Source organism: Coregonus lavaretus (assembly GCF_964263955.1).
Source record: "Coregonus lavaretus genome assembly, chromosome: 17".
In the NCBI taxonomy this organism is placed as follows: Eukaryota; Metazoa; Chordata; class Actinopteri; order Salmoniformes; family Salmonidae; genus Coregonus; species Coregonus lavaretus.
In genome coordinates this window covers 47,970,885-47,993,684 of record NC_140004.1, presented here as the reverse complement: position 1 = coordinate 47,993,684, position 22,800 = coordinate 47,970,885, and the positions used below count along the sequence as shown (strand labels likewise).

Below are 22,800 nucleotides of genomic sequence, written 5' to 3'. Positions count from 1 at the left end.
AACGCTAACCCGGGGAATTAATCAACACTAAAATGGGGGAAGGCCCGAGGCATTAATCAGTGCTAACCCAGTTCACCCGGGGAAGGCTCGAGGCATTAATCAATGCTAACCCAGTTCACCCGGGGAAGGCCCGAGGCATTAATCAACGCTAAAGCCTGTCGCATGCCTCCCAGTCAACAGTTCGCGCATACATTATGATGTGGTCCTCTGTAGCTCAGCTGGTAGAGCACGGCGCTTATAACGCCAAGGTAGTGGGTTCGATCCCCGGGACCACCCATACACAAAAAAAAAAATGTATGCACGCATGACTGTAAGTCGCTTTGGATAAAAGCGTCTGCTAAATGGCATATTATTATTATTATTATTATTATGACATTTTGGTGTTCGGCAGTTTTTTTTCCCCACCTGAGACGACTAGTTTTCCTGCACATTTTTTCACTTTAGAAATACGGTACCAAACATCTTAGATTTAAAATGCGCTACAAAGACCTCTTCGGCAAAAACAAACATTTATTACAAATTTCTTGATTTACCTTAGATTAATTCAAACTATTTTGAGTTAGTGTATACTGTTGTTGCTACGGCGTCTCAATAATAATAATAATAATAATATTGCCGCTAAGGTTTCAGTGCTGCGAGGCACAGACATTCCCTTCACCGAGTTCTGCTAGAAGCAAACCCAACCTGCGGGCACCTTAACCTGGGGCAGGCTCGGGGCATAAATCAACGCTAACCCGGTTCACCTGGGGCAGGCTCGGGGCATAAATCAACGCTAACCCGGTTCACCTGGGGCAGGCTCGGGGCATAAATCAACGCTAACCCGGTTCACCTGGGGCAGGCTCGGGGCATAAATCAACGTTAACCCGGTTCACCCGGGGCACTAGAATACCCCTCTCTGGAACAGATCCCTCACCAGCGAATCACAGCGCTTCACCGTCTCCCGTGCCGCCAGATAGGGTAGGAAGAATGAATCAGGGGACACCAGGCTGGATCTCTCTCCCCCTGGTTGGCTGCTATTGGCGGAGGCGGGAGCAGGGGTGTGTCCCGCGAGCGTAGGGTTAAGGGCTGGGGTGGGGGTAGAGCCGGAGAAAGGCGTGGCTTGTCTCTGGTGGTACCACTTCCGACACTGGGTGTCTGAGAGTCTCGTGATGCATTCTGGGAGCTGGGCCTTGGAGCGGGTGGTGGCGTTCGTTCCTTGGACCGCGGGGAGGAGGCTGACGTTATGGGGGAGGGGCCCATTAGGGGGCGTGGTTCTCCTCACAGCCAGTTGGGTCAGCAGCTCAGAGATCTGAAACAGGGGTGTATTCATTAGTCAGATTCCTCTGCAAAATGTTTTGTCTGTTGCAAAACGTTTTGCAATGGAAACCGTATACGGTTTACTCCAGGAACCAAACGGAAGCAAACGAGACGAAACGAGGAGGGACCTACCTGGATGTTTCCAACAGAAACTCGACGTTTTCATTGAAAAACGTTTTCCCATTTGGAGTAAACAGTTTACATTGCAAAAGGTTTTGCAACAGACCAAACGTTTTGCAATGGAATAGACTAATTAATACACCCCAGGGGTGTTTTTTCATTAGTGGAAACCGCAGTGAAACGTTTTGCAACGGAAAACTGTTTTGTCCCGTTTGGTTGCTGCTGAATACACCCCAGGAGGAGCCATGATGACGCAACACATAGACCCTGACTGTTTTACTGTCTCCAGTAATGAATGGTAGAGTTCCTCCAGAAGCATTGCAAGATCTGACAACTCCTGGATAGGTTAACATCAGCTAACCACATCATATGATATAGCAACCGGATGCCCGACTGCCCATTGGTTGACGCAATGCAAAGCCTACTTGACTATTGTGTCATGCCTCGTCATGATTTGGCCTCGTTTTTTCCCCCTTGAGTTCCCAGTTGTCTTGAAAGCGCCATCAGTGAATGACATCATTCCATGGTTCATACCTTAAACCCAGAATCACTGTGTTCCCTCTCTCTCTTCCTCCGTTGGTTTCCCATGATTCAAATGAGCCTTCGGAGTCCAGAGTCACACAACCTGTTAGCAGGTCATCTCAGTACAGTAAACCACTGACTCAGAATTTTACCTCCTGCTAACGGTACTGGAGGTGATGTCATAATGACAGGAAGCATCACTTCTGATGTCATAGTGACCTGAAGTGATGATGCATATCCAAAGATGAACGTTAGGGATAAGAAAAGAGACAGTTGATTGGTTCTAAACTCAGCAAAAAAAAAAGAAATGTCCCCTTTTTCAGGACCCTGTCTTTAAAAGATAATTAGTGAAAATCCAAATAACTTCACAGATCTTCATTGTAAAGGTTCAATGAACCATAAACAATTAAATGAACATGCACCTGTGGAACAGTCGTTAAGACACTAACAGCTTACAGACGGTAGGCAATTAAAGGCCACAGTTATGAAAACTTAGGACACTAAAGAGGCCTTTCTACTGACTCTGAAAAACACCAAAAGAAAGATGCTCAGGGTCCCTGCTCATCTGCGTGAATGTGCCTTAGGCATGCTGCAAGGAGGCATGAGGACTGCAGATAATAAATAAATAAAATAAAATAATAAATAAAATCCGCCTGGTATAGAGGTCCTGGATGGCAGGAAGCTTGGCCCCAGTGATGTACTGGGCCGTACGCACTACCCTCTATCCTTTGTAGGCCAAGCAGTTGCCATACCAGGCAGTGATGCAACCAGTCAGGATGCTCTCGATGGTGCAGCTGTATAGTTTTTTGAGGATCTGAGGAACCATGCCAAATCTTTTCAGTCTCCTGAGGGGGAATAGGCTTTGTCGTGCCCTCTTCATGACTGTCTTGGTGTGTTTGGACCATGATAGTTCGTTGGTGATGTGGACACCAAGGAACATGAAGCTCTCAACCTGTTCCACTACAGCCCCGTCGATGAGAATGGGGGCGTGCTCAGTCCTCTTTTTTTCCCCTGTAGTCCACAATCACCTCCTTTGTCTTGATCACGTTGAAGGAGAGGTTGTTGTCCTGGCACCACACTCACGTCACAACATAAATCATCTATCATTCACATCACAACACATCCCTTAACAATCCATTCAATGTTTTACTGAGACAGAAACAGTAAATGACAAAGGAGACTAACCACAGATTTCAAATCTATTTATTCTAGTCTAGACGCATGACCAACTGTACATAGCCATACTGCACTAGTTACATATCTGTAGTATTAACATCACATGACCTATACATATATACAGTGGACAAAACATTAGGAACACCTGCTCTTTCCATGACAGACTGACCAGGTGAATCCAGGTGAAAGCTATGATCCCTTATTGATGTCACTTGGTTAAATCCACTTCAATCAGTGTAGATGAAGGGGAGGAGACAGGTTAAAGAAGGATTTTGAGACAATTGAGACATGGATTGTGTATGTGAGCCATTCAGAGGGTGAATGGGCAAGACAAAATATTTAAGTGCTTTGAACAGGGTATGGTAGTAGGTGCCAGGTGCACCTGTTTGTGTCAGGAACTGCAACGCTGCTGGGTTTTTCACGCTCAACAGTTACCCGTGTGTATCAAGAATGGTCCACCACCCAAAGGACATCCAGCCAACTTGACACAACTGTGGGAAGCATCGGAGTCAACATGGGCCGGCATCCCTGTGCAGCTCTCGACACCTTGTAGAGTCCCATGCTCTGCCAAATTGAGGCTGTTCTGAGGGCAAAAGGTGACGCAACTCAATATTAGGAAGGTGTTCCTAATGTTTTGTACACTCAGTGTATGTTTATACAAACACTTGCGGTTCTGGTATGAAGCAAAAAGAAAGAGGGCGGGCTTCATTCTTTATAGGCCTACATACACACCCATTATATATATATATATATATAAATATAAATAAAAATAATTACAAACTGCAAGATCCGTTTCAGAGACACTGTCCGGATGTCTTCCACATCAGGGGTGTATTCAGTGGGGGTGCAATCATATTCAGAATGTTCCAGATAGCCGGGTCACGTTCAGTAGCATAACACTGTTCATAGCCACGGATAGAACCCACGGGATTCCTTATTCCACGTCACATTGTATATTTATATCCAAACGTTACAAAACGTTGCGTCCTGTTGAACTAAAACCTGTCGTCCGTTGGGGGGTGGGGGGCGCTGTTTCATTACCATAGCTAGAATGGGAATTGAGGGATTCCACCATTTTAAAAGTAGTCAACTTGGTGGTGATTCCTATGAGCCGGGAGAAATGAGCCAATGAAGAAAATGGGACTACTTTAAAAATGGAGATGGCCTCAATGACGCTGCCCAGTCACAGATACAATGACGAGCCCTCCATTTATCACGAAGGAAAAACCACGTCACGCTGCTGTCCTAGACTACAGACGGTTGCTTTAGCCCTCAAACATGCCCAATATGTCCTTGGCTTTGTGTGACTGTATTCAACCTACAGGGAACTGCCAAAATAAAGGAAACACTGGAGGAAATGAGGGATACAAAGTATATTGAAAGCAGGTGCTTCCACACAGGTGTGGTTCCTGAGTTAATTAAGCAATTAACATCCCATCATGCTTAGGGTCATGTATAACAATGCATTACATTTTCCATCCACAGGGCACGAGTGGTCACTGAATGATTTGATGAGCATTAAAACCATGTAAACCAGATGCCATGGCCGTCTCAGTCACCAGATCTCAAACCAATTCAACACTCATGGGAAGATTGTGGAGTGGCACCTGAGAGACGGCATTTTACACCACCAACAAAACACCAAATGATGAAATATATCCTGGAAGAACGGTGTCGCATCCCTCCAATAGCGTTCCAGACCCTTGTAGAATCTACGCCCAGGTGTTTCCTTTATTTTGGCAGCTCTCCAAGTCTCTTGGATACTGTCTCTATGGTTACTGCCAGAACCATATGCATGTCTATGTAACAAGGGAAGATGTGATTTCAGGGGCTCAGCATGTCAAAGCCCAGTGTTCAGCGACATGATATTAGCCTACAGTACACCATCACCAGACCAACATCACTCATTCTGTTCTGAAGGAGCACAGAAACCTCCATGTCTGTCTGTCTGTCTCAGGGAACTCCACACCATGTCTGTCTGTCTGTCTCAGGGAACTCCACACCATGTCTGTCTGTCTGTCTGTCTGTCTCAGGGAACTCCACACCATGTCTGTCTGTCTGTCTGTCTCAGGGAACTCCACACCATGTCTGTCTGTCTGTCTGTCTCAGGGAACTCCACACCGTGTCTGTCTGTCTGTCTCAGGGAACTCCACACCATGTCTGTCTGTCTGTCTCAGGGTCCTCCACACCATGTCTGTCTGTCTGTCTGTCTCAGGGAACTCCACACCATGTCTGTCTGTCTGTCTGTCTCAGGGAACTCCACACCATGTCTGTCTGTCTGTCTGTCTCAGGGAACTCCACACCATGTCTGTCTGTCTGTCTGTCTCAGGGAACTCCACACCATGTCTGTCTGTCTGTCTGTCTCAGGGAACTCCACACCATGTCTGTCTGTCTGTCTGTCTCAGGGAACTCCACACCATGTCTGTCTGTCTGTCTGTCTGAGGGAACTCCACACCATGTCTGTCTGTCTGTCTGTCTCAGGGAACTCCACACCATGTCTGTCTGTCTGTCTCAGGGAACTCCACACCGTGTCTGTCTGTCTGTCTCAGGGAACTCCACACCATGTCTGTCTGTCTGTCTCAGGGAACTCCACACCGTGTCTGTCTGTCTCAGGGAACTCCACACCGTGTCTGTCTGTCTGTCTCAGGGAACTCCACACCGTGTCTGTCTGTCTGTCTCAGGGAACTCCACACCGTGTCTGTCTGTCTGTCTCAGGGAACTCCACACCATTTCTCACGTTGTGTCCATCAGGACTTTATTCACTTCACTCACAGGCCTCCAGGTAGGGAAGGGGTGAGGGGGTTGGGTGGTGTGTGTGGGCGCGAGGGGTTTTGTGGGTGGTGAGTGTGGGCGCGAGGGGTTTTGTGGGTGGTGAGTGTATGCGCGAGGGGTTTTGTGGGTGGTGAGTGTATGCGCGAGGGGTTTTGTGGGTGGTGAGTGTATGCACGAGGGGTTTTGTGGGTGGTGAGTGTGTGTGTGCGCGCGCGAGGGGTTTTGTGGGTGGTGAGTGCGCGAGGGAGACGTTTGACTCTCTCAGATGTTGAAGCTCTCGCCACAGCCGCAGGTGCCCTTGATGTTGGGGTTGTTGAAGACAAACTCACTGGACAGCTTGGACTCCACAAAGTCCATCTCTGTCCCCAGCAGAGTCAGCTGGGCCTTCTTCTCTATAAACACACGCACACCTGCAGGAGAGGACAAATTATTATTAGGGCTGTCAAAGTTAATGCGTGACATTTTTAATGCTGTAAATTATTTAGGTGCTGTTAATTGCATCTCCATTTCTTCACTGCATGGACCCTTTTTCAGCGCAACACACCACTCTGCTGACGCTGTGCCTGTAGCATTTAAAAACGTCCTCATACTAATTGGGTGCGTGACCTGATTAGGCCGTCCACCCATTGGTGCTCAGAATGACAGACCACCTTTAAAAACATGGTCATTCATATTAAAACAGAACATCCCAAGTCAAGGAAGGAACAACGTGCGGTTGTGGTCCTTCTTACCCAATTCTGATGTGCACTTTGAAGATGTTAAAATAACTGTTCACGTTTACTCTTCCTCAGCCAACAGGACCAGTCCCTAACAGCCAAATCACTAGCCTATGTCAATCTACTATCTGCCGGAGTAGAAAAGTTGACCTATTCTATTGGTCAGCTTGTTGAGAAAGAAATAGCCTATTCCTAAATAGACGACTCTGGGACAGCTGTGAGACGATAGATCCCGAATTCATACAGTGCATTCAGAAAGTATTCAGACCCCTTGAATTTTTCCACATTTCATTAAGTTACGCCTTGTTCTAAAATTGATTAAATCTCTCTTCCACTCTGAGCCAGGAGAGACTGACATGCATGTCATTAATGTTGGCTCTCTGTGTACATCCAAGGGCCAGCCGTGCTGCCCTGTTCTGAGCCAACTGCAATTTTCCTAAGTCCCTCTTTGTGGCACCTGACCACACAACTGAACAGTAGTCCAGGTGCGACAAAACTAGGGCCTGTAGGACCTGCCTTGTTGATAGTGCTGTTAAGAAGGCAGAGCAGCGCTTTATTATGGACAGACTTCTCCCCATCTTAGCTACTGTTGTATCAATATGTTTAGACCATGACAGTTTACAATCCAGGGTTACTCCAAGCAGTTTAGTCACCTCAACTTGCTCCATTTCCACATTATTCATTACAGGATTTAGATGAGGTTTAGTGAATGATTTGACCCAAATACAATTTTTAGTTTAGGGAACATTCAGGACTAACTTATTTCATGCCACCCATTCTGAAACTAACTGCAGCTCTTTGTTAAGTGTTGCAGTAATTTCAGTTGCTGTAGTAGCTGAAGTTTGTATAGTGTTGAGTCATCCGCATACATAGACACACTGGCTTTACTCAAAGCCAGTGGCATGTCATTAGTAAAGACTTAATAAAGTAAGGGGCCTAGACAGCTGCCCTGGGGAATTCCTGATTCTACCTGGATTATGTTGGTGAGGCTTCCATTAAAGAACACCCTCTGTGTTCTGTTAGACAGGTAACTCTCTATCCACAATATAGCAGGGGGTGTAAAGCCATAACACATGTTTTTCCAGCAGCAGACTATGATCGAATATCAAAAGCCGCACTGAAGTCTTAACAAAACAGCTCCCCCAATCTTTTTATCATCAATTTCTCTCAGCCAATCATCAGTCATTTGTGTAAGTGCTGTGCTTGTTGAATGTCCTTCACTACTAGGTGGGTTGCACCTTTGGCAGCGATTACAACCTCGAGTCTTCTTTGGTATGACGCGACAAGCTTGGCACACCTGTATTTGGGGAGTTTCTCCCATTCTTCTCTGCAGATCCTCTTAAGCTCTGTCAGGTTGGATGGGGAGCGTCGCTGCACAGCTATTTTCAGGTCTCTCCAGAGATGTTCGATCGGGTTTAAGTCCGGGGTCTGGCTGGGCCACTCAAGGACATTCAGAGACTTGCCACTCGTGTGTTGTCTTGGCTGTGTGCTTAGGTTCGTTGTCCTGTTGGAAGGTGAACCTTCACCCCAGTCTGAGGTCCTGAGCGCTCTGGAGCAGGTTTTCATTAAGGAGCTCTCTGTACTTTGCTCCAATCATCTTTCCCTCGATCCTGACTAGTCTCCCAGTCCCTGCCGCTGAAAAACATCCCCACAGCATGATGCTGCCACCACCATGCTTCACCGTAGGGATGGTGCCAGGTTTCCTCCAGACGTGACGCTTAGCATTCAGGCCAAAGAGTTAAATCTTGTTTCTCATGTTCTGTCCTTAACGTGCCTTTTCGCAAACTCCAAGCGGGCTGTCATGTGCCTTTTACTGAGGAGTGGCTTCCATCTGGCCATTCTACCATAAAGGCCTGATTGGTGGAGTGCTGCAGATATGGTTGTCCTTCTGGAAGGTTCTCCCATCTCCACAGAGGAACTCTGGAGCTCTGTCAGAGTGACCATCGGGTTCTTGGTCACCTCCCTGACCAAGGCCTTTCTCTCCCGATTGCTCAGTTTGGCCGGGCGGCCAGCTCTAGGAAGAGTCTTGGTGGTTCCAAACTTCTTCCATTTAAGAATGATGGAGGCCACTGTGTTCTTGGGGACCTTCAATGCTGCAGAAATTCCCCAATTTGTGCCTCGACACAATCCTGTCTCGGAGCTCTACGGACGAATTCCTTCGACCTCATGGCTTGGTTTTTGCTCTGACATGCACTGTCAACTGTGGGACCTTATATAGACAGGTGTGTGCCTTTCCAAATCATGTCCAATCAATTGAATTTACCACAGGTGGACTCCAAATCAAGTTGTAGAAACATCTCAAGGATGATCAATGGAAACAGGATGCACCTGAGCTCAATTTGGAGTCTCATATCAAAGGGTCTGAATACTTACGGAAATAAGGTATTTCTCATTTTTATACATTTGCAAAAATGTCTAAAAACCTGTTTTCGCATTGTCATTATGGGGTGTTGTGTGTAGATTGATGAGAAAAAAAAGATTTAATCCATTTTAGAAGAAGGCTTTAACAAACTGAGGAAACGGTCAAGGTGTCTGAATACTTTCCGAAGGCAATCAGTCTGATGCAACAGATCAGAAAGTTTACCTTAAAATGGTGCTAAACTTATTTCTTCACATTTTAAGCGCAGCATTGTACCATCTAAATCACTGTGAAATATTTTCAAGACCAAAAAATAATATTGTTTTTACAGCTGTTATAAGCTGGTGGACCAAAACCAGCTACAAACAGCTGTAAAAACTATATGTTTTGCGATTTAGATGGTACAATGATTACCTACACTAGTCAGTGCTTGTTTTCTCAAATGAACTGAAATTGAGTAAAAACAATGTAGTATTTTCGCAACCAGGAAATGATCTGAGCGATTTCCACTAGATAACACAGCCAAAGCCAGAACAGATTTCCCATTTCGACAGATTCCACTCCGGAGGGAGAAATCAATAGGTGAATATCCCTGCCAATGGCAACACTGACGGGTAAGTATATCCCTGCCAATGGCAACACTGGCGGGTAAGTATATCCCTGCCAATGGCAACACTGGCGGGTAAGTCATATCCCTGCCAATGGCAACACTGGCGGGTAAGTCATATCCCTGCCAATGGCAACACTGGCGGGTAAGTATATCCCTGCCAATGGCAACACTGGCGGGTAAGTATATCCCTGCCAATGGCAACACTGACGGTAAGTCATAACGTCAAACACTATCATTCCACTATTACTGCTGATGCATTACATCCATTTTCTGAAATTACAACGCAAACATTCTAAACAGCACCTTAACTTGAAGAACATTGATAAGAGAGAGTCGGCCTACTGAAACATGGGAGCATTATTTTTTATTTAACTAGGCAAGTCAGTTAAGAACAAATTCTTATTTACAATGACGGCCTACCAAAAGGCCTCCTGCGGGGACGGGGGCTGGGATTAAAATATAGGACAAAAACACACATCACGACAAGAGAGACGCCACAACACTACATAAAGAGAGACCTAATAGCTGGATGTTAGTGACTTGTGTTGTTTTATGGTGAAAATATTATTAAAAACATAAGATTCTTGTGTTTCCGTCCCTTACAGTCAAAGCTGGAACACAATACACTGCTTTTAAAATGGAAAACTCTTTCTTTAGGGCCAAATTAGAGCAAATTCAAAACACTCAATTAATCACAATTAAATTATTTGACAGCTCCAATTAATATTATACCCTATTACATAGGGGAGACATTACCGCAACATCACTACGCCTGCAGGGGAGACATTACCACAACATCACTACGCCTGCAGGGAGACATTACCGCAACATCACTACGCCTGCAGGGGAGACATTACCGCAACATCACTACGCCTGCAGGGGAGACATTACCGCAACATCACTACGCCTGCAGGGGAGACATTACCGCAACATCACTACACCTGCAGGGAGACATTACCGCAACATCACTACGCCTGCAGGGAGACATTACCGCAACATCACTACGCCTGCAGGGAGACATTACCACAACATCACTACGCCTACAGGGAGACATTACCATTACAACAACCACAACACAGTATTTTACAGCAATAATAATAAAATCACTTAACACGTTAAGGAGAACATTTCAACATCATGTTGGGGATTTTAATTGAATTTAGATTGTAGGTGAAATAATACATCTAACAAGATTATTGATCACAGAGGATAACTCGACAGCATTCATGTTTTCCAAAGTGGTCCAAATGGGGATGTTACTCTAACATTAGGCTATCGTTGGGATAATGTCATTTAGGATAATGGTGTTTGCTCACCATCCTGCAGCACCTCCTCATCGGCCTTCTCCTTCTGTTTGGTGAAGTCCAGAGTGTAGGTCATACCATTACAGCCCCTCGTCCTCACACCTACCTTGACACCAATCTGGACACAACACAACAACCATTACTCCACTACCCCCAACCCCTCACACCACCTTCAGACCTATCTGGACACAGTGCTCGGCTGGAACGAAAACCTGCTCTGAAAGAGGTCTCCAGGAGCAGAAGTTGGGTTAGGTTGGAGGGATACTCACGTATTCTGGTTTGTCCTCTAGTAAGGTCCTGATCCTATTCACAGCAGATGGAGTCTGGAAGAGAGACCAGAAGAGACGGGGTTGACTACACAGTCGATGACAGTATCATGTGCACAATCTTCCTACGGCAACTCTAGGAATCTCTGATAGCAGATATAAATATGACTAATCTGAGACTTCAACTCCTTGCATCCCTCTGTAGCGTAGCCACATCACTGTCACACCAACTACACTGAACAAAAATATAAACAGAACATTTATTTCATTCATTTTTTTACACTGAGTTAAAGTTCATAAGGACATCAGTCAATTGATTAGGCCCTAATCTATGGATTTCACATAAGTGGGAATACAGATGCGCTTCGGTTAGTCAGATACCCTTTTATGGATCAGAAAACCAGTCAGTATCTGGTGTGACCACCATTTGACTCATGCAGCGTGACACATCTCCTTCACATAGAGTTGATCAGGCTGTGGATTGTGGCCTGTGGAATGTTGTCACACTCTTGTTCAATGGCTGTGCGAAGTTGCTGGATATTGGCGGGAACTGGAACACACTGCCGATCCAGAGCATTCCAAACATGATCAATGGGTGACATGTCTGGTGAGTATGCAGGTCATGGAAGAACTGGGGCATTTTCAGCTTCCAGGAATTGTGTACAGATCCTTGCGAAATGGGGCTGTGCGTTATCATGCTGAAGCATGAGGTGATGGCGGTGGCTGAATAGCACATCAATGGACCTCAGGATCTCGTCAAAGTATCTCTGTGCATTCAAATTGCCATCGATAAAATGCAATTGTGTTCGTTGTCTGTAGCCTATACCTGCCCATACCATAACCCCACCATGGGGCACTCTGCTCACAATGTTGACATCAGCAAACCGCTCGCACACACGATGCCATACACACTGTCTGCCATTTGCCCGGTACAGTTGAAACCGGGATTCATCCGTAAAGAGAACACTTCTCCAGCGTGCCAGTGGCCATCGAAGGTGAACATCTGCCCACTGAAGTTGGTTACGACACCGGACTGCAGTCAGCTCAAGACCCTGGTGAGTACGACAAGTACGCAGATGAGCTTCCCTGAGACGGTTTCTGACAGTTTGTGCAGAAATGGTTTGGTTATGCAAACAGTTTCATCAGCTGTCCGGGTGGCTGGTCTCAGACAATCCCGCAGGTGAAGAAGCCGGGTGTGGAGGTCCTGGGCTGGCGTGGTTACACGTGGTCTGCGGTTGTGAGGCCGGTTGGACGTACCGTCAAATTCTCTAAAACGACACCGTCAAATTCTCTAAAACGACGTTGGCTGTGGCTTATGGTAGGGAAATGAACATTAAATTATCTAGTAACAGCTCTGGTGGACATTCCTGCAGTCAGCAGGCCAATTGCAAGCTCCCTCAAAACTTGAGACATCTGTGGCATTGTGTTGTGACAAAACTGCACATTTTAGAGTGGCCTTTTATTGTCACCAGCACAAGGTGCACCTGTGTAATGATCATGCTGTTTAATCAGCTTCTTGATATGCAACACCTGTCAGGTGGATGGATTATCTTGGCAAAGGAGAAATGCTCACTAACAGGGATGTAAACAAATTTGTGCACAACATTTGAGAGAAATAAGCTTTTTGTGTGTATGGAAAATTTCTGGGATCTTTTATTTCAGCTTTTGAAACATGGGACCACTTTACAAGTTGCATTTATATTTCTGTTCAGTATAATAACGTTGCATAGTAGGCCTATAACATTACATCAAAAACACCTAATTTCTAGTGAGATTTTAGGATGGTTTGCTGAAGCAGACTAGTCACTTGTTTTTATCTTGCCCCAAAACTCAGAGCCCGCCACTAGGTAGGATATATGCATTGATTGAAACAAAATACAAGAAAGGCTAATAGTTTAACACCATCTGCGAAACAGTAATTTAAGAAAACCTAAATGCATATTCCCATGAAACTGATTGAGATCAATCATATATAAATAAATAATAATTGGTCATTTAGCAGACGCTCTTATCCAGAGCGACTTACAGGAGCAATTAGGGTTAAGTGCCTTGCTCAAGGGCACATCGACAGATTTTTCACCTAGTCGGCTCGGGGATTAGAACCAGCGACCTTTCGGTTACTGGCACAACTCTCTTAACCACTAAGCTACCTGCCGCCCTGATATGATTGGCATGGAGATTCAGATGGACGTTTCACCAGTAAAACAAAGAATTACCATTCACAATGAGTGATGGCCTGTTTTGAAATTAGGTAGCCTATGCCTAACTTGGTGTTTGATGGTATTAAAAATAAAACATGTTATTGAGACAATATGTGTAGCATAGGCAGACATTGCAATTTGAGGATGCATTTAATGCATATTCTATAACTGATAGGGTATTCAATTGGTTACATCTGTCGGTACAAACATTTTTGCACCCCTCACCAAAAAAAAAAAAAATTAGCACCTCACCAAGTAGGTAAAGGTTTGCAGGCCTTCTATGACCTCACAGAACTATAATTCAATTGTAAATTGTTAGGAAAATAGTCCTGCAGCAACAGGAAATGTAAATTATGTGGATTATAATACATTTTTAATTTATAATACATTTTGTAGGGGTTGCTACATTTTTCGGACAGGAAAATCAAGTCAGAAATTTCAAAGTGGAAATTACAAACTTCAGAAGCCTCTTTAAGCCCCGAGTACACTACAGGTTGTACATGCATTGCAGGAAAGTTCTAAGGATGATCAAATTAAGATCCTACGTCTGCAAGCTTACAAAACAATTTGCAAACTCAATCACAAGTTGCAAAGTAAATTGCTAAGCCTTACAAATTCTTAGGATCATAGACAAACCTATGACACCAATGACTACTACATTGAGTATGTTTACATGCACACTAATTATTCAATATTAAGCTAATTAGGGTAATACTCTGAGTTTGGCAATAGTCATGTCAACACCTTACTCAGATTTTCTTAATTGGCGTAAAGGTCATAAGTGAAGTAAGCATATGCCGATTAAAACACCTAGACATAGATTGTTTTGATTATATTGGCATGTAAGAACCTTAATATCTCTTCGGGGGACCAGTATGAAAAAAATATATATATGTATTCACTAACTGTAAGTCGCTCTGGATAAGAGCGTCTGCTAAATGACTAAAATGTAAAATGTAAATGTAATGTATGACGTAATGTCGCATAACCATGTTTTCATTGTTATGTCACAACAGCAGTTTGGCCAACTCTCCAGTGGGACTGGCTCATGACTGGGCTATCCAGCAGCAGCCACAGTGGGCTGAGCTGCTTTATCACAATGTCACAGAGGCCTTTATCTTCAAACGGTGCCTGCAGACAGCGAACGTTAACAAGCTATCTTAAAATGTAATGGATGAAACTGTGCTGCTCCCCTCTCATCGGCCCCGGAGCTAGATAGCTGTGTCATTGGACATGCGTGACAAACTTCCTTAGGTAACGTTAGCTAGCTAGCTAAAGCTAGTGTATTCCTAATCACTTGCTAGCTAGCGATTTTAGCAAACTAGCTATGTTAACTAGTTAAAACACATTTCTCAATCATCGCCACACATTTATGTAAAAACCTAAATCCGAAATTTAGCAAGGATTTAGCTGATTAAACTCAACTCCACTAGTTACGATGGAGTTGAGCAGCAAGTAATGTGGGCGGTCTGGAGCTCCGAAGTTATAAAAATTGTGTAATTACAGGCAATTCTTTGGGTGCTGAAATCAGTCGTTTTTGTTGTTGAATATATAGAAAATATATATTTTGTGACGTCGGAGTTCCAGTCCGCTCACACAGTCCGTCATCAACGTTGAGTTTAGTCAGCTAGCCAGGATTATGAGCATTTGATTGACCCTTGACGCCACCAAAAGACAACGACGACATAGCTATCTATCTTTCTGTAACTTCGGAGCATGAAGTCATAACAGTATTTCACCGACACTGAAGTTTGGTGAGGAAAAATAATTAAATAGAGTAATTGTACACACTTACCAGCGTTAAAGCCGCTCTAGTGGCTAATATCTTTCTTTTACTGACTGCTCGGACGGTCGCTCTAGCCACCATGGAGGCAGACATGTTTGGTAATGACATGTTTAAGCCTTAGCGACAGAACATAGTTGCGTAACATGGAAAAACACCCGTGTGCGCAGGCGCAGGAAAGAGCCAGCCCAGCGGTTTAACAAACAGATCCACGATAGGGTGACTTATTGAATGACAGCTGCTTGAGCCAATAGAAATCCAGTAAGGTTACGACGCTATGACACCTTCAAAAACTTCTGCGACGCAACAAATACGAAATAAGGTCATTTGGCAGGCTAGATCACTGAGGTATATAATCGGAACTGAGCTGTGTTCGAATACCCATACTGTATACTTAATGAGTATATACTACATACTTTTAGTTCATTTTTAGTATGCTGTAAACGAACGGTATCCTTTCAGTTGAGCGTCCTAAAGCTTCGCCTGTCTACCGGAAGTTGATGCTGTTGCTATGCAACATTTTAAGATTTCGGGTGTGTTCGTAAATTCAATCTGGAGCGCACTCTGGTCGTTCGTAAACTCAGAGCGCACACTGGACGCTCTGGCCGAGGTTAGGGTTGATCCGAATGTTTTGACCTCAACGGCAGTCAAGCGCCCAAACTGGCTAACGTCGTTGGCTAGCTTGCTAGTTACTTCCAGACACAAATGAGAGAACACCTCGTTTTATTTTGAAGGTTACATATCTTGACAATTTGATTGCTGACTAGCAAAACATGATGGTACTATGTCACAATGGACGAATGAAACAAATACCAAAATATAGTTTTTGGGTGGCATTTTCCTTTAACCCCTGATCATTGTGGAAGATTAGAAAAAGACAACATTGCACAATGGCTTTCTCATCTTCAATGATAGAAAAATACATCTGAATAACATACTTAACATCTTCAGGACATGAAATTACAGTTTATTTATAAAGCAGGTCTCAGAACACTTAACAGCCCAGGCCACAGAGGGCGGAGCCTCACATTACAGCTACCAGGCCCACCAATCAGAGGCACTGTGGCCATGAAAGGCAACATCAAAACATGTTTCTGGTTTTACCCCTGCACCCCAATCCTTCATCACTGATGTACGCCAAACCCCAAATCAACCCTCAGCCCAAACCCATCCTGTGTGCAATTGCATAGATCAAAAAGGGTAATTGATTCAGTATGTATAAGCAACGTGGTGTTACAAGCTCCACCTTCCCCTCTGATAGACTAGGTGGAATTTAATGTTAACTAAGTCGTACTGGATAAGAGCATCTGCTAAATGACTAAAATGTAAAACTGTAAATGTGCAGACAAACACACACAGTCACACAGCTTGGCTCAAACTGGATTTGCTTTCCGAAGTGGAAGAGAGGGGTGTTTGGGAGGATGTCAGTGCACTAGACAAATCAAACAAATAACCACTCTTAAAAAAAAACATTTAAAAAACATATATATATTTTTTGTATTATGTATTACAGGAGGAGCATGCAAAATGGCTTTTCACTTAAAAACACAATACAACGCTTTAAAAAGAGTTCCTCTGAGACAGGAGTGGTGGTTAAAACATAAAAGACCCTCTCACTCTGGTCAAACGTAAAAGCCCTGGCCATAAGTAGGGCACAACATAGGGATTAAGGTGCCATTTGGGAGACAGCCTTCTCAGGCTCTGCCAACCATCCACCGAGGTTCCAACAGGTTGGATTCTATGTTCCGGGTGTTCTAGGTTCAGCCTGGTGGACTGAAGGTTAGACCTCAAGAGGGAGTAGAGTTTGGGGCTAGAGCTGCCTCGCTCTCTCCCCTTCCTTTCCTCCCTCTGTATCTCCCTCTCTCTCTCTCTCCTCAGTCCACTGGGCTCCTTCCTGGGACCACACCGACCCATGTGCCTCTGCTGGCTAGACTGCCTGGAACACCTGTGGACGCAAGATAGCATTATGGAAGATAGCAAGGATGAGATGCACTGATGCTCAAAGGAAGCCAACACAATGCTGTAATGAAAGCTACTGAAACATTGGCATTTGATTTTTTAAAAGCTTCTGTGAAATTACCGTGAAATCTACAGTAAAATAACTGGCCAATGATCTGCTTGTGGATTCAAAATCATATATCGTTGCTTATTTTTCTCCTCCTGGTGAGGGGAGCCCTGGACAAATAAACACACAAGGGTTACATACGTGTGCGTGTTCATCATACCGGTCTTACTCTCCCTCTGTGGCTTGTAGAGGAGGGAGAAGAAGATAAGGTGCCTGCAGGTCCTCTGTACTGGGGGCAGTCTTTCTTCATGTGGGTGTGGCTTCCACAAAGGAAGCAGCACCGTTTCTCTTCCTGTCTTCTCCAGTGGTCACCCTGACGATGTTCCCTGCCCCCCTCCGCCCAGTCCCTCCTTCCCTCCGCTCGGTCCTCCTGCTCACGACGCTGCCTGGACCTGGAGAGGAGAGGATGTTGTTTAAAAACACACACACTAACGGTTTTGACTTGAGTCCTGAGTTTAGTTTTAGTTAGTGGGTGCCAGGTAGGTCATGCCTACCAGATAAATGTTTGATTTCTCCTTTTCTGTCAGTTAAGTCTAGACCAATACAAATGACTCATGGAAAAAGTCAGTCCTGGAATATAAACGTAATTTCAATTTTTTATCCCCTTTTTCTCCCCAATTACGATCCAATGACGGGCTTGTCTCGTCGCTGCAACTCCCCAACGGGCTCGGGAGAGGCGAAGGTCAAGTCACGCGTCCTCCGAAACATGACCTGCCAAGCCGCGCTTCTTAACACCCGCTCGCTTAACCCGGAAGCCAGCTGCACCAATGTGTCGGAGGAAACACCGTTCAACTGACTACCGAAGTCAGCTTGCAGGCGCCCGGCCCGCCACAAGGAGTCGCTAGAGCGCGATGAGTCAAGTAAAGCCCCCCCGGCCAAACCCTCCCCTAACCCGGACGACTTTGGGCCAATTGTGCGCCGCCCTATGGGACACCCGGACACGGCCGGTTGTGACACAGCCTGGGATCGAACCCAGGTCTGTAGTGACGCCTCTAGCACTGCGATGCAGTGCCTTAGACCGCTGCGCCACTCGGGAGGCCCGGAATATAAACCTTTCATCAACCCTTAACATTGAAAGAAATAACTCCAAAACAATGGTGTTCTTTTGCATTATCCCAAAATAAATGATCACACAAACAACACCACAGTCACAAAAGAATAAATGAGGTTCCTCAGGAAAAGTCCTTTACCACAGGCATAAAAAATACAGTCCGGCCCGGGAAATGATTCAAGTGAACCTATTTGACCTCATGCGCGCGCAATGTTCATCAATAAGTGGTGCGTAAAACCAGTCTCACTCACAAACCATAAATGCTCGTTCCACACTATACAAAAATGATTAGGATTCACAATATATTATTCCCCAACAACTCTTAGTAACAAATACACAGCAGATCACCATGAAATCAAATGAAATACCGTATGTAAAAAAGGAGTCAGTCAGTTTAAGTCTGAGTCAATCCGATCCGACAGTAGAACTCCAGCAGAGAACGTCACGTTTAGGAATGTTGGTGGTAGTTTTCGCTTCCTTGAGGCTCAGGTAGCGTTTATGGCTACAGCTCACTTTTAAGAACAAAACAGAAAAAGGTATGAAAAAGCTTCAGAGAACTTCCTCTCTCGCACCACCGCCACCATTTGTATGCAGCTGGCTATTTAAATTTGGAATTAAAGGGGAATCGCAGCGAAGGGAGGAGACGCACCGAGACTGTTCAGACAAATTTGGGGCCGTCACACACCCCTTCCCTTGGAAGGTGTGGCCTGTCGAAGTGCAAAGAGCAAAGAGCTCCACCCGCTTTGGGGCCGTCACACACCCCTTCCCCTGGAAGGTGTGGCCTGTCGAAGTGCAAAGAGCTCCACCCGCTTTGGGGCCGTCACACACCCCTTCCCCTGGAAGGTGTGGCCTGTCGAAGTGCAAAGAGCTCCACCCGCTTGGAATAGTAATCGACAAAAACAAGCATGTACACATTTCCCAAGGTCGGGTAACCACTGTTTGCTGCAACTTTGCTAGCAGTCTTCCGGCCTTCTGGTTTGCACATTTGACAAACCTGACAGTTTCGGATGTGTGACTTTACATCTAGTACACTAGAGCTTGCAACCGCTTGTACGTCTGAACCTGCCCAAATGACCAGCTAATGGGTCTTCATGGAAATGTTGCAGCAGTTGAAGGCGTAGAGGTTCAGGTATGTACACCTGGTAGAGTGTCCCGTGAGGTAGTTGCGCAACTCGGTAGACTTCGTCTTCAACGATGGTCGGCTTTGTGTTAGAATTGACTAACTTTTCTCCATCTTCCAGGATAGTCTGGTACAGGGCCTGTACTTCTGGATCATCCTGTTGGGCCTTCCAAATGGCCTCATCAGAGATGGGGAAGTCAGTCTTGGGGGAGTCACGACTGCTAAAGAGGTCAGTAGCCCATGTAAGATGAGTGCCACTGTTACCATCAGCAGGAGCTCTGGCACTCGGCCGCACATCAGAATTTCGCTCCTTTCCGCTTCAATGCGTCGAGTGGTTCTGCCACCAGGGAGAAGTTTGACACAAACCCATGGTTCCAGCCTGCCATCCCAAGGAACCGTTGAAGTCTTGTACAGGAAAGTATTGTACAGCCTTGGTCTTTTCAGGATCCACATGGAGGACTTCAGAGGACACAATATGGCCAAGAAAATTCAGGGAGGCTTGGCAGAAGTTGTTCACTGTCAGACCAGCTACTCTTAGTTTGTCCAACACTGCCTGAAGATCTTGAAAGTGTTCTTCTCTGGTCTGGGAGACGATAATTATATCGTCCAGATAAACAAAACAGAACTTCTCTTTGAGCTAACTTAACACAGTCTCCATGAGTTTTTGGAAGGTGGCAGGCACGTTCTTTAATCCAAAAGGCATCACCGTAAAGGAAAACAGGCCCTCAGCACAGACAAAAGCAGTCTTGTCCTTGCCCTCCTGGTCCATCTCAACCTGCCAATAGCCACTATTGAGGTCGAGGGTGGTGAACACAACAGCGCCAGACCATGACTCCAGGATCTCTTGTATGGTGGGAAGAGGATAGGCATCAGTCTGGGAGACGTCGGTCTTCCTATAGTCCACACAACATCTAAGACCACTGGTCTTTTTTGGGACGTGGACAACAGGAGATGAGGAAGATTCAATTATATCTTGTGTCAACATATCATTAATGAGTCCCTTTTGGATGTAGTGCTTTGCTTGATACACATTTCCTGTGTAAGGAATATCTTGTGCTTCAGCTTCCATGTACATTAGTGCTGAGCGATTAACTGAAATATCGCTTATTTTTTGTTTTTTTTTAAACAACTGAATGACTGACGTTGGTTCAATTATTTGAATTCCATTTCATACTTTTTTTCCCCTGTGAGCTCAATGCACACATTGTACAGTTTCTCTAAGAGATAAATCAGATCCAGCCTGAACTGTGCCATGTAGTAGGGAGTTGGAGTTTCCAACAGGCCAATATTCTACATAGTTTTAGTGCATAAAACGTGGTAATTAACTACAGTGACCATAATCCATTGCGCATCTACTTGTCCGGTCTGTTTCTTTTCGCCTGCTACGGAAGAGGCAGAAGAATTCCCGATCGTGAGGGAATATAGAGAGCAGCTGTTGCTTAGCAAGGTATCTCTACCTGAAAATACATGATCTAAGTGATTGATAGTTGGTATTCAGCAGTCATTAAAGTCTGCCTTATTTAACTTGAAGAACTACTAAAATAGTGATTTTTGTCAGACAGCATATGCAGCAGCTCTGTAGAGATTAGATGGAATTAAATAGTAATCAAATAAAACAAATGTAATATACACAACTGAAATATTATATTGAAGTAATGTGAATAAATGACGGTTAATAAGTGATTAGCAGTAATGCGCAGTCACTACCATCATGGGACTTGTAATATTTGTTTTATTCTGTGTTGTTACAGCATTCAACCCAAATAATCTAAACCGAAATTGAAAACCATGATATTTTTTTTTTTATCGAACCGAAACCGAACCGACCTCAAAAAGTAGGCTTAATGTTGTCTTGTGGACCTTTCACTTCCTTCCACAGCTTCTCATTGAGCAGCGATGACCCCGGTGTCCAGGATGGAACTTCCTGTCCAAGGGCCTATAGTTAGTGGGAACACCAGCTGGTGCGGTATTGGCTGAAAGGAAGGGGATGTCGATGGGTGGGCGTAGGCAGTGAATCTTTGGGTTTCAGTTCGGGTCAGAGCACCCAGAGTTGGATGGTCGTTCTTGTGATGGGAGTTAGGTGTGTTGGCCTGTTGTGACTTGTTGTACAGGTTGTGGTTTCTGGAGTGGTTTACTTGATACTGATTTGGACATGTGGCTGGAGAACAGAACACCTGAGGGGTTTTGACTGGAGGCTGTGGTTGATGGTCTGGCTGGGTGACTGTGGCTGTGGTTGACGGTCTGGCTGGGTGACTGTGGATGGTCTGGCTGGGTGACTCTGGCTGTGGTTGATGGTCTGGCTGGGTGACTGTGGCTGTGGTTGATGGTCTGGCTGGGTGACTCTGGCTGTGGTTGATGGTCTGGCTGGGTGACTCTGGCTGTGGTTGATGGTCTGGCTGGGTGACTATTTGGGTGTCTCTTTCTCTGTTCATATTGCTGTTGACATTCTCTGTCCTTCTCAAACTGCTGTCCATCTACAGTGGTGACTCTTTCTCTGAGTTGACTGGCTAGTAGAGGGTTGATGTTATTCAAGATCAACTCTGATTTGACTGGCTAGTAGAGGGTTGATGTTATTCAAGATCAACTTATTGACCTCTTTCTCCTCAATGCCAGGTTTCCACCGTCCACCGAGTGGTAACTGTATGCAAAGTCTTGGATACTCTCTCTCTCCTTGCACTGGATTCCTGACTGTCTGCCAGCTCAAGGTATGAACAACCTTCAGAGAGGAGGGTTTGAAAACTTTCTCTCTCGCGCCACCATTTTTGCGCAGCTGATGCTGGCTATTTAAATGGGAAAGCGCAGCGCCAGGAGATGCACCGAGACTGTTCAGACCTAAATTAATGGCAGTTACAACACACACACACAAAATATGCACACGCACACACAAACGGGCATTCACCCATATACACGCTTACGCGACACAGCCAAAACACACACACACACACACACACACACAGCCACTGGCACTCCTTACTTCCTGCGCATGGGACAGTCTTTCATGAAGTGTCCGATCTTGCCACATATCCTGCAGCAGCGGTCGTTAGGAGCCAGCTGTCCCTCTGTCAGCACCTCCGGGTCAAAGAAGAACTCCTGAAAGGGACAACCACATATTACTGTTATATACCTCAGGGTCAAACACAAAACCACATATTACTGTTATATACCTCAGGGTCAAAGAAGAACTCCTGAGAAGAACAACCAGATATTACTGTTATATACCTCAGGGTCAAAGAAGAACTCCTGAAAGAATCAACCAGATATTACTGTTATATACCTCAGGGTCAAAGAAGAACTCCTGAGAAGAACAACTAGATATTACTGTTATACAGTGGGGAGAACAAGTATTTGATACACTGCCGATTTTGCAGGTTTTCCTACTTACAAAGCATGTAGAGGTCTGTGATTTCTATCTTAGGTACACTTCAACTGTGAGAGACGC

At 45.1% G+C, this 22,800-nt stretch overlaps 1 protein-coding gene and 1 pseudogene across 2 annotated transcripts in view; both read right to left on the bottom strand.

Annotated features, from left to right (window-relative positions):
* Window positions 1-3,123: 3,123 nt before the first annotated feature.
* On the bottom strand, window positions 3,124-15,248 carry LOC311144696 (iron-sulfur cluster assembly 1 homolog, mitochondrial). Its single transcript, XM_084180795.1, has 4 exons — window positions 15,138-15,248; window positions 11,145-11,198; window positions 10,888-10,993; window positions 3,124-6,296 (listed from the first exon to the last, which is right to left on the bottom strand). Exons 1-4 carry the CDS (start codon window positions 15,234-15,236, stop codon window positions 6,148-6,150), a joined length of 408 nt encoding a protein of 135 aa, XP_084036921.1. The 5' UTR covers window positions 15,237-15,248; the 3' UTR covers window positions 3,124-6,147.
* Window positions 15,249-15,831: 583 nt separating this feature from the next.
* The window catches only part of LOC311144422 (terminal uridylyltransferase 7-like), a 49,990-nt pseudogene continuing 43,021 nt past the window's right edge, over window positions 15,832-22,800 (bottom strand). The window contains exons 18-21 of the transcript in view: window positions 22,616-22,656; window positions 22,336-22,485; window positions 17,351-17,582; window positions 15,832-17,070 (exon numbers count right to left, since the gene is read on the bottom strand). The product of the transcript in view is annotated as a terminal uridylyltransferase 7-like (transcript). The remainder of the gene's footprint in view (window positions 17,071-17,350; window positions 17,583-22,335; window positions 22,486-22,615; window positions 22,657-22,800) is intronic.

Excerpts from the sequence above, each read along its gene's own strand:
- LOC311144696 (XM_084180795.1), bottom strand. The coding sequence starts at position 15,236 with ATGTCATTACCAAACATGTCTGCCTCCATGGTGGCTAGAGCGACCGTC. Across the intron at positions 11,199-15,137 it reads CTAGAGCGGCTTTAACGCTG|ACTCCATCTGCTGTGAATAG; the intron begins GTAAGTGTGTAC and ends TCTCTCTTCCAG. Across the intron at positions 6,297-10,887 it reads TGAGGAGGTGCTGCAGGATG|GTGTGCGTGTGTTTATAGAG; the intron begins GTGAGCAAACAC and ends CCTCTCCTGCAG.